Source organism: Opisthocomus hoazin, chromosome 1, assembly GCF_030867145.1.
Source record: "Opisthocomus hoazin isolate bOpiHoa1 chromosome 1, bOpiHoa1.hap1, whole genome shotgun sequence".
NCBI lineage: Eukaryota > Metazoa > Chordata > Aves > Opisthocomiformes > Opisthocomidae > Opisthocomus > Opisthocomus hoazin.
The window spans coordinates 126,830,619-126,841,543 of NC_134414.1; the positions used below are offsets into that span (position 1 = coordinate 126,830,619).

Consider the following 10,925-nt stretch of genomic DNA (forward strand, 5'->3'; position numbering starts at 1 on the left):
GAAACAGAGCCTTTGATATACTTAGAAGAACACTGGCTGCTCATGTGGAGAGTTCATAAACTTGAAGCAAACCAAAACGAAGTAGGGGAGAGGTCTGGGCAATCTTCCTACACAGAAGAAACTGCAGAAGTCAACGAGAAACGATTTAGATACTCCACCATTAATAACTGTGATACAACAATTTCACAGGAAAATTCCTTCCCTGGTCTTGTCCTCTTCTGTTTCCTACTAATTCCTAGTTTTGTCAGGGAAACGGGATTGCAATTAGTATATGAAGCTATTACCCTGCCCATGCTTCCTCCTTAATACAACAAATTCAACACACGGTAAGTCTAGCTAGAAAAATTTAAGATAAACCTCTCAGTGTCCAGCAGAAGCAAATGTCTTTCCAACCTGCCAACTTAATCAAGCAGGGTTGTGATTTTTTACAGTTGCAGGTTACACCATACTTCCAAAAACCTTCACCACTTCTTTTACTTCACAATTTTTTTTCACACATACTAAGTTTAGAGAAATCACTAAACAGAAGAAAACCTAAAAGGGTCGGTAAAACCAGAGTGACCTGTGGACTTACTGAGCAGTATACTACCCATGATGATCTTAAACAAACCTTATAGTAAATAATCTTTCAAATACATGTTTTGTTGAATGTTAAAACAGGAAGAACAAACCAAGAACATAGAAACTCATTTATTCAAATGGAAGAAAACAATCATAGTGGTGAGTTAAAAAGCCAAGAAGTCGACGAAATGAAGCAAATCCATACAAAAAAACCTCTGGATCATGTTTCTGAACGCAGCACGCTGTGTGGCTGAAACATACCCAACGGAACTAATGTTTCATCAACACCTGCTGATGAAAGCAACTAGGAAAAGGAACCCGTTGTCGCCTGTTGCTTCGCAAGGCATCCATAAAGAGGCCGCAAAGAGCCCAGCAATGCCTGGCCCGCGTGAAGAAACGCTACTTTCCAAAGAAAAAAAAAACAACCCAAATACCCTGGTCTAAGTCAGCCACCGCCACGGGAACCGTTTCCGAGGCCCTCCCCGCCCAACCCCCCAGCCCAGGCAAAGCCGCCCGCAACTGCCGTGCCCGCAGCACCAGCCCCACCGCGGCCGCGCGGCTCCGGTTCGCCGGGCCCAGCAGCGACCAAACCTCCCGGCAGCAGCAGGGCAGGGCCGGGCCCCGCCACCCCACGGCGCCCCCGGCTCCTCCACCCCCATACCCGCCGGGAGGCGCCTTCCCTCCCTTCCCCCACGCAGGCCTCCCCACCGGCCCGGCCCGGCCCGCCCTGCCCACAGGCACTCAGCGCCAGCGGCCCGGCCGCCCCCCACGGCCGGACAGCCCTCCCCTCCCGTTCCCCGCCTCAAGACCCAGCAGCGGACCCGGCCGCGTCGGGCCAGGACGGGCCAGGCCCCCTTCCCCGCCAGCCCCCCCCGCCCCCAGCCCCGACCCCAGGCCCAGGCCCCGGCCCGGCGGCGCCCCCGCCCCCTGCCCCGCGCGCGAGGAGCGGGGTGGGGCGGCGCTCACCTGGCAGAAGCGGCGGCAGTAATACTGGCTGTTGAGGCGGGCCGGCAGCCCGGCGGGGAGGCCCGGCCCCACCAGCGCCTCCAGCTCCTCGCTCAGCCGCTCCGACTCCTGATCGCTCTCGTCTTCCGCCATGCCGCTCCGGCCGCCCTGCGCGTACCGAGAGCCCCGCTGCCCCCGCCCCGCCGCGCCGGAAGGGGCGACTCCCTCCCCGGAGCCTCACGTCCGGCCACGCCCACCCGCCGCGCTCTGATTGGGCCAACCGCCGTGGCGATCAACGGCTGACGACCAGAGGACTCGCTGATGGCCTCTGACCCCTGGCTCCTCCCTTCCACCCGGCCCCGCCGAAGCGTCCTTCGATTGGAGCAAAAAGTCTCTTCTTTACTTTGTCCCCCCCTTGCCATTGGCTGCTCATCCCGTCTGTTACACCTCACTCCGCAGCCCCTTGCCGACGACTGGCCAAAGACCCCGTCCGCTAGATGCCGACGTCTCCGTCGCGCATTCTGACTGGCCTGAGCACGCCTCCATCACGGCGCCTACACCGCCCCCCAATTCTAATTGGGCAAGGCTGCCGTCCGTCTCCGCGCACCCGGGCCAGGGGGAACCAATCACTGAGGGGTTTCTCCCGCTCGGCCGCTCTCTGGAGGCGGGCGAGAGGCGGGCGGCGGGCGGGCGCGGCGGTTGCTAGGCGGGTTGCTAGGACCCGCCTACCGCGGCGGCCAGGGTGGGTAGGTCCGTCTGGCTGCGGCGCGGCGCTGGCTGCGCGGCGGCCGTCGGCGGAGGGGCGCGTCCGGCCCGCGGCGCGGGGCCCAGCGGCGGCCGGCGGCGGAGGAGCGGCGGCGGCGGCGGGGCGTGGGGAGGCCGCGCGGCCGGAGCGGGTAACGGCGCCCGGTAGGGGGCGGGCGGGGCGCGGCGCGGCGGGCGGCGCCTCCGCCTCAGCGGGGCCGGCCCGGGGCCGCGCTCCGCCGTCGGTGGGGTCCCAGGGCCGGTCGCCGAGGGGGCGGCAGCGGCGCCTCCCCGCTCCGCCATGGAAACACCCTCCGTGCCGGGCGGGGGAAGGGAAGGTGGGGCGGGGCGGGGCCGCACCTGTCTGGCGCCTGCCGCCGCGGGGCGGGGAGCGAGGCCCGGGCCGGTCCGTTCCCTCAGCCCCGGGGGCGGAGCGGGGCGAGCACCCCGTCGCTCCCCGCAGGCCCTTGCGGGTTAAATGGCGCCGGCGGGACCGGTGGCCAAACCCCGGGGATCAGACGCGTCGAGTGGCGGCCGCCGGCGACGAGGAGGGGAACAGCGGAGCCCGCGCGGCGGCTGGACGCCCGGAGCCCTTCCCCTCCTCAGCGGGAACGGCCCCGGGCTCGCCGGGGGCCCCGCGGCGAGAGGGCTCCCCTCCTTCGGGAGGGCGCCCCTCCTTCGGGAGGTCGGGTGGCCGTCCTGCCCGCCCCGTCCCCTGCCTCAGGCGTCCGGGAATCCGTGTCAAAACTTGAGGCAAACCACAAGAACCCCAACCCGAAGCAGCTCAAGCCCTGTTTCCGCAGCGGTGCCGCTTGCGGGGTTGCTGCGGGTCTTGATGAAGCGCAAGTGCGAGCGCCTGGTTTGGCAGGGGGCTCGTTCTGACACTTCGGAAGCCGAAGCAGCAGGTTAACGTCAGGTTAAGACTCGTTTTCTGCCTGATTGCAGGAAACGGTCACTTAGGAAACTCGGGGGTAAACTGCATAAAGCAGCAAAAAGAATGAAAAAAACATTGTTTATTTTAGCCTGTAGTGTTGTTCAGTATCAGTTGAGATAGTTCTGGAGAGTGGCAGTGCAAGAAATTAACTAGCAAAGCAGCTAAAAAGCGAGATCTCGGTTTCCTTTGTTTTTCAAAAGGTTGCCCGCTCTTAGTGTAACAGTGGTTTAATTAAAAAGGCAGTTTTGAAGACCGAGTTCTCTGTCACTTTACTCTGTTTCCAGAGCAAGTGACAGGCATTCTGGACAGTAGAAACTCCATTCAGACCTTAGAGGTGGACAAATTCAACTTACATTTAGTTTGGAAACTGTGGTCTTTTAAAGGCAGATCTTTTAAAATGTTGCAACATCAAACTCTGTGTGTTAACAAAGTAAGTAGAGAGAATAATATGTCTCGAGGCATTCTGATCTCCATCCACCTCATAAGCGCAGGCAGTACATAATGCTTCAAAGTTGTGTGTACCCGTAAGCAAATACCCAGGCAGCATATTGTATTACCTCAAAGTATTTGCCAAAATATATTTTTTAAGCAACACCTGTTGACCTGTTTTTAGATAAGGAGGTGAGTACTTAATGTAATGGATGGTCATTTTACTTAGAAAACCTCAACTTAGAAAACCTCAAACCTGGACAGAGCCATTTCATGACTTAAACTTTTTTTGAAAAGGACTTAAATAATCTTGGCTGTGATTTACACCAGCTACTCGATTTCTCAACAAGAAAAAAAGAAACAGGTCCTGTCTGATTTTGGTACACATGACTAGGTTATTGCCTGCTTTGGTAACATAGTGTAATTCAGAGTGCTGTTGGAATGTCCAGCTCTCGTAGTTATTTGTTGCCTTCCTCAGAGAAGTTGTCATATTTGAAAATACAGGTTCTTATTTTGCACTGAAATATATACAATTTTCTGTTCATGTTAGGCTGTTCTACCAGTCTCTAGTGGCAATGGCAGCATGATTTGCTGACTTGCTTTTGACTCTGAATTAAGGTTCAATCTGATAGTTGTGGTTTGAGCTGGAGCAAAAGTGAGGGGTTCCCAAATGAGAGCTGACGAAGCTCAGGTTTGGTTTTGATTTTTTTTTTTAACTAGCTTTTGTAAGTGACAGTAATGGCCTTCTTGCCTGATACTTGGACAACTAAGTTTTTTTCTAACAGAACTAATACGTATTTTCAGGAAGTAGAAAAATACTGGCTCAACGTAACAAAGAAACTGTCAGATATGTTGAAAATAGTAAGAAGAAAGCACCCTTTACCCGGAAGAATAAAGGATAAAAAACTCTTAAAGAAAAAGCAAAAAACCTTTCTACTTGACTTTCAGTGACAAACTGATGGAATTTTGAGGGTTCTGTTGAACTTTGTAGTTGTAGAAACCAAAAAGTATTTTACTCTGACCCGTGAGGAACTTCAGTCTCCTAAGTTCTTTGGACTTTAAGATGAAGAACCTTTCAGTAATAGCTTCACACATGTCTCTTACATGTAATTATCTTATGCCAATAAGGGCTATATTGGATATTGAATAGATTGCATCCAGAACGATTTGGTTGAAATCATTAGCACACTTTAACAGAACTTTTTTTTTTCCAGCTTTCAGGTAAAGTTTATTGAAGGCAACAATGGAACGATTTGGAGTAAAGTCCGCTCCATCACGGAACCGCTCAAAGACTGCTTTGTATGTAACTCCTCAGGATCGTGTAACTGAGTTTGGCAGCGAGCTGCACGAAGATGGAGGAAAGCTCTTCTGTACTTCCTGCAATGTGGTTCTGAATCATGTCCGCAAGTCTGCGATCAACGACCACCTCAAGTCTAAAACACACACAAAGCGAAAGGCAGAGTTTGAGGAGCAGAACGTCAGGAAGAAGCAAAGGACTCTGACTGCCTCCCTTCAGTGCAACAGTACTGCCCAGACAGAGAAAACCAGCGTCATCCAGGACTTCGTGAAAATGTGCCTGGAAGCTAATATTCCACTTGAGAAGGCTGATCACCCATCCGTGCGAGCCTTCCTGTCCCGCTACGTCAAGAACGGCAGTTCGATACCTAAGTCAGACCAGCTAAGGAAAGCATACCTGCCTGATGGGTATGACAATGAGAACCAGCTCCTCAACACTGAAGACCGTTGAGAAGAAAACTGTTTTCATCATTGTTGTGAAGTATTGCATATTGATGGTGTGGTTTATTTTTATATTCATGCATATATACAGTGTTACATACTGGTTTTACAAGCAATTTTGTATTATTGTAGAAATGACAATCTATTTGTGAACTTAGTGGTATGCCACAGACTGTTGCTAACCCTGCAGTAGATTTCAGAGCTACGTGGATGTAGAACTCGTGATGAATGTAGGGAACATACCTGGCATACACCTCATCTGTGTTCAGTCCATCTGTAACTGACGTGAAGAAAAAGGCACTTGGATGGAGGACCTCACTTACCTAAACTGTGCATCTGGATATACGAGGAAGATGATGCGACAGGGATTGTTAATCGTGCCAGTGGATTGCTTTGTCCGGTATCCTGTCCATGAGTGACCAAGAAGTAGTGCCGCACACTCGAAATGCAAGAAGCTGTAGAATGGTTAGTTAAAATATAACTGCTCTGTTGGGGGAGGATTATTGCAAACTCCTATTCAGGTTCGGTTTACGTTCTAAAACAGGAAACATCTTTCTTCTAGAATAGTCTCTTATCCTACTTGGTGCAACCGTGGATGTATTCATTATCTAGCTTAAATAGCTGATCTCTTGTATTGGCCTCTGAACGCTGCTATTCTCATAAAGCTAAGAGTTCTGCAGGTTCACCGTGCCCTCTTATTTAAAGTCACTGTTTCATTGTCTCGGTTTAACATGTCCCCTTCAGTTTCAGTGCCAGTCTTTGAAAGTTCAGTAGACAAACCAGTAACTGAGTGTGGCTTGCAGTGCAGGTGCTGGCAAGTGAAACTTACAGTGGACCAAGGCCTTATCATGAGAGGTTTAGTGTCTTTCTCTTACTAGCAGGACAAAGGATGCTAAATCTGTATTAGGGGTAAAGAGGGGGGGGGCACTAAACTGTGGGGTTGAGGAAGCTTTTTTACACTGCATAGGAGGAGCGGCTCCTCTTGTCTTTCTGTGAAGGGCCTCTGCATCTCTGGCCTTGTCCTCAGCCTTTTTGTCAAAGGAGACAGAGTGGTTAAAATACTTATCAAAATAGTTACTGCAAAGGCTATTCAATATCTGTAAGCACTTATAGGAAAGCATATATACTTCGAAGCTATACTGGAACTGTAGAACTGGGCTGTATTTCTTACCCTGTGCCAAGGCCACATCTATTGGACTGGCAAAAAGTAAAATGAGAAATTGAAGAATTTGAAGAATGTTACCCTCTCCCAAATCTAGTGAACTATTACTGAGCTATTCCAAGTTATCATGCCAAATAGTCCACTTGACATTAAGTCCTCTATGAAGTTTTTGAATGAAATGAGTGAGCATTGTGCAAAGTGCTGGAACACGGCCAACTTTCTGCCTGCTGTAGATTTCCTAGAGGTGCTCTGTGTTCAGGGAGGTGCCAGGCATCTTCTGGCAGCACAGAAATCCTCCAATCCTAGGCACAATGGTGTAAGCATGCTTCAGCTGCCTCAGGTGGAGGCAGTTCTGTTCAGCTTCCTTTCCCCAGTAAAGTTTCACAGTATCTGTTTCTCGGTATTTCTTTTATTCCAGATATTTACAGCAATACCAAGTAATTGCTAAAAAGACACAAAATAGCCCACTTATTTTTTTCTGTAGCCATTTCCCTAACTATTTCTAGAGCAGTCTCTTTTGCTGGCTTGAGAGAGACTTACATACTTAGTAACAACTGATTTTTGTGCAATTAGCTTCTACAGAAATGCACTTGTGTTACCTTATGATGATTTCTTGTAGCCTTCTGCTCTGAGACATGTCTGAATAAATGGACAAAACTAAAGAGCAGAAGGCTGCCTATTGGTGTGTACCAGTACGCAGGTACACGGTGTGCTGCTGCACCTTTGGTCCCTGTTGAAGCTAGCAGATCTCCACACAGTCGTAGCAATCCTGTCAATGATATTGGTTGCTGATTTAGAACTTCAGACAGAAATAACAGTAGTAGTTTTTTTTTCTCTACTCCTACATATCAAAATATGCCTTCCAAAATATTGTTTGCTGTTACACAAGCTTGGATTTAGCTTAAGATCATGAACTGCCTTGGGCTAGAACTGTTTTATAAATCTTCTTAAGCCAAAGTGTTTTTTTACAGCTGCTGTTTCATTAACAGTGAAACAACATCCTTGCTTTAATTTTTTTTTCACCTTATAAATGTTATCTTGGAACTGAAGCAAATAGAAAACAATGGAGTACTGAGAAAATAGGCTTTCATTAAAGAAAAGCATCTAGAGAAGATGGTAGGATTAAAAGGTATGAATTTGGGCTAGTTAGCCCAGTTCTTGCTAACAGGAGATTTCACAGGCTGCACCCCATAGCCATTTGATATAGGATTCAATGCTATATGGTTTTCCCTCGGCTGGGAAACTGACAGACGTTTTGAAAAGCCTAATGGTAGCATTAAAAAGGCTGTTGCACAACTGAAAAATAACACGTTACTTTCACTTTTATTTTTATGTAAAACCATATGTTAGTAACATGAACAGCTTTTGTTAAGAAAAGAAAATCAGTTGTTTTCAATAAGGCAAAGCAATATTAAAACACTTAGTTTCTCTAAAGCTTACTTTACTTACAAAGCAGGCTGTGTCCAGAGATGCAATTTACAGAATTAATACAATTCTGTAAGTATTGTCAGTAATTATTCCAGTACCAATTTATTTTTTATGCAGAATTACTGCAGAAGGTATGAGCCTGGTGAGGAACCTTATCACTGTAAGCTGTAGGCTACCAACTCAGTACAAGTTTGAAGCAAAAATTGGTCATGAGGATTTTGAATGGAACTGACTTAATTGCAATGCACAGCAGTTTGTAGGACACCGGTGTCTTAATAATAGGATATTTTTGTTAAAAAAAAAAAAGCCACAACATTTTTTAAGCTTCTTGAAAATCAAGATACCGATCCATTGCAACAAACATTCATAATGGATTAAAACAATGAAAAATAGAGCACTTCCAGGTACTCTAGAAAGAATAATAAATAAGTAAGTTTATATTCATGCACATAACCCTGATCATCAACAAGACAGTTACACTTATTTTCTTTAAATGTAAAAATGGTTCCACTCAGTCTTGGAACAGAGTCCTGCAAACACTGAAGTTCAGAGCACAGTTTTGCCAGTGTGGCTGTAGTTGGATAAAGCATAATCCTGGTTTATTTGCTATTGATCTTTGGAAAGATTTACAGCAGACATTTTATGGTATATCTAAACCTAAGTAGTAAATAATTCCTAGAACAGAGGCTGTGGTTAAGTTGTTGAACAGTCTCTGTGGGGTTTTCCTTTTTTCTGCAAGAACACTGCATTATTTTTCCACATATTTCCTGCAAAGAATACTGTCAGAAGTAAAGGGAGAATGGTAGCAATGTCTGCTTTACATTTTACATGCATATTTAGGGCAAGTTATAAGGGATACTTTTTGCCAGGTGGTTTTGTTAACACATTTGAAGCTGTAAATGTAATATAAAAATAAAAAAAAAAAAAGAAAAAGAAGAAATATTTTCTTCTCTAACCATGTACTTGTATTAGTTTAGCCAACTTACAGCTAAATTACTCTGAAGTGCTTTTCTTGGAACAACACTTTTAAAGAGTAAAATACAAACAGGAATATTCTGTGGTTTGTGACTACTTACATGTATGCACCATGTTAGTTTCAGCTTGCATGTTCTTGAAAAAACATGAGCAATTTCTAGTATTTTTAAGCATTTTGAAGCCTGTAATTTGGCAGGTCCCTAGAGGAGGTGAAACACTCGCCATAATGAAAGGGAAAGCTGTTTTTCAGTTGAGAGAGAAACTTGGTTCTGCAAAGTATGGGATATTCTCATGATAGAAGGACTATTTTTAGCCAGAGCCCCTTTTAGCAATTTTGTTGAACTGAACAGTGAAATCCTCCCTGCTAGGTTTTGCAGCATAATGAGCTGATTTTCAGGATAAAAGAAAAAAAAAAAAGCTGGAAGTTTGGCAAGGATAATCTCTATTTATATTTACATATAAAGAGAAGCAAGACTCACTGTTGTTGTGTTCATACTGTACTCACTGCGAACGCTGTGTAATTTGAGTGCTTGTTGTCTTTGTACAATTTTAAGGTTGTGTCTAACTTTCAAAATAAATTTTTTTTAACAAAGCTTCTCATTGTAATAATGCTATTAGACTTCAGTCTCGTTTGGGCTAGTGAAGATGCTTTATTTTTGCTTTGGTGGTAAGGATGTTTTGCTGATGGTAAATGGCCACAGAAATGGTTTTCTTTAAAAAAGAAGTGATGAACTTATGAAATTATACTAGAGTGAGGCTAAAAATACCTGGGTCCTGCAGTGCTACAAGACTTCCTGTTAGAGCAGTAAGACCAGAGCAAGTGATTTAAGTTTTTATATTAAAATATTATTGGAAGAGAAATACTTTACTTTGTAAAGTTTTCACTTGGTAATGGAAAAATGGTCCTTTTTTTAAAAAATAAAGGAATTCCTTTTTCACAGAATTTATGCATGATCTCTTATTTTGCCAAAAAAGTGGATAAAGAACATGGTCATTCTCATATAATGGTAATATAAGGGTAGAAATGGATGGTGACCGGAAAACAAAGAATGTACGTGGTGTTGTTCTCGCTTAAGGTAATATCAAACTATATGTTGAAGCAGTTTGTTGATTATCTGTACAACTACATTACAGTATGTTTCAGGACTGGTTATACAGAACCTCCGTTTCCTGTCAAGTATGTGATTTTCTTCATGGTGACAGAAATTCCCCAATGATGCCTCCTGTTGCAAGTGGACACCAAGTGAAATAATTGTTACACATTTTGGCATTGCAGTGAACGATTTGTAGGTATAGGATCTTGCAGCTGCCGAATGCTTCAGGCCTTTTCAGGAAGGGCTTCTGCAGTGTCGAAGAATCAGGTCTTCCCAAACTATCTGCAAGAAGGTCGCAGTTTGATCTCCGTCTCCCTTAGGGATTTCGTGAAAATTGAGTAAATAGCATCCGCCCATCAAAATTATCAAGTGTAGGTTTGACTGTTTACATGTTCCTTTTCCTGAATTCTTACCTGGCTTGAGATCTTGTGATGGGTCAATGATAAACTTGTGCAACCTCTTGACTCATGAATTTATTAAGCATTGCTTTCTCATTTTCAGGTCACAGCACAGTAAAATCAAGTTGATTTTTGTTGCCTTTATACCAAATGGAAAAGCAGAGTAGAAATAAAAATACCCTTTTGTAAAGTTTTCTTGTGTGGACAATTCCTCTTTGAAATAGCATATGTATACTTGTAAAATCGACATAGCAGCAAGGATTTGTGTGGAAGGTGATGCAGAATCGGGTGAAGTATATATTTAAAGTTTAGTAATTAGGCCATGCTGTATTCTCAGGATGACATTTTATTTTCCCAAGTGAATCACACAGTTTAACCCATATCCAAGATGCAGTAGGATGAAGTATACATAACTGCTTTCAGGGCACATCTATCCTGGTAATTAGGTTTGACATTTGTCGTTTACATAGGCTGGACAGCAGAGACTGGAAGATAGACAATCTGTGGCAGTTCTGCCA

At 45.8% G+C, this 10,925-nt stretch overlaps 2 protein-coding genes across 3 annotated transcripts in view; one reads left to right on the forward strand and one right to left on the reverse strand.

Moving 5' to 3' along the window:
* The window catches only part of ZNF654 (zinc finger protein 654), a 37,925-nt gene extending 36,230 nt beyond the window's left edge, over positions 1–1,695 (reverse strand). Inside the window, exon 1 of one of the 2 annotated variants that reach the window (XM_075435023.1) lies at positions 1,528–1,695. In XM_075435023.1, the coding sequence (XP_075291138.1) occupies positions 1,528–1,659 (132 nt within the window). In that variant the 5' untranslated portion in view covers positions 1,660–1,695. The remainder of the gene's footprint in view (positions 1–1,527) is intronic. The other variant, XM_075435033.1, reaches the window with a different exon arrangement.
* A 3,161-nt stretch (positions 1,696–4,856) lies between these two features.
* Positions 4,857–10,597, forward strand: CGGBP1 (CGG triplet repeat binding protein 1). Its single transcript, XM_009941234.2, has one exon. It carries the CDS (start codon positions 4,857–4,859, stop codon positions 5,358–5,360), a length of 504 nt encoding a protein of 167 aa, XP_009939536.1. The 3' UTR covers positions 5,361–10,597.
* Positions 10,598–10,925: the final 328 nt, after the last annotated feature.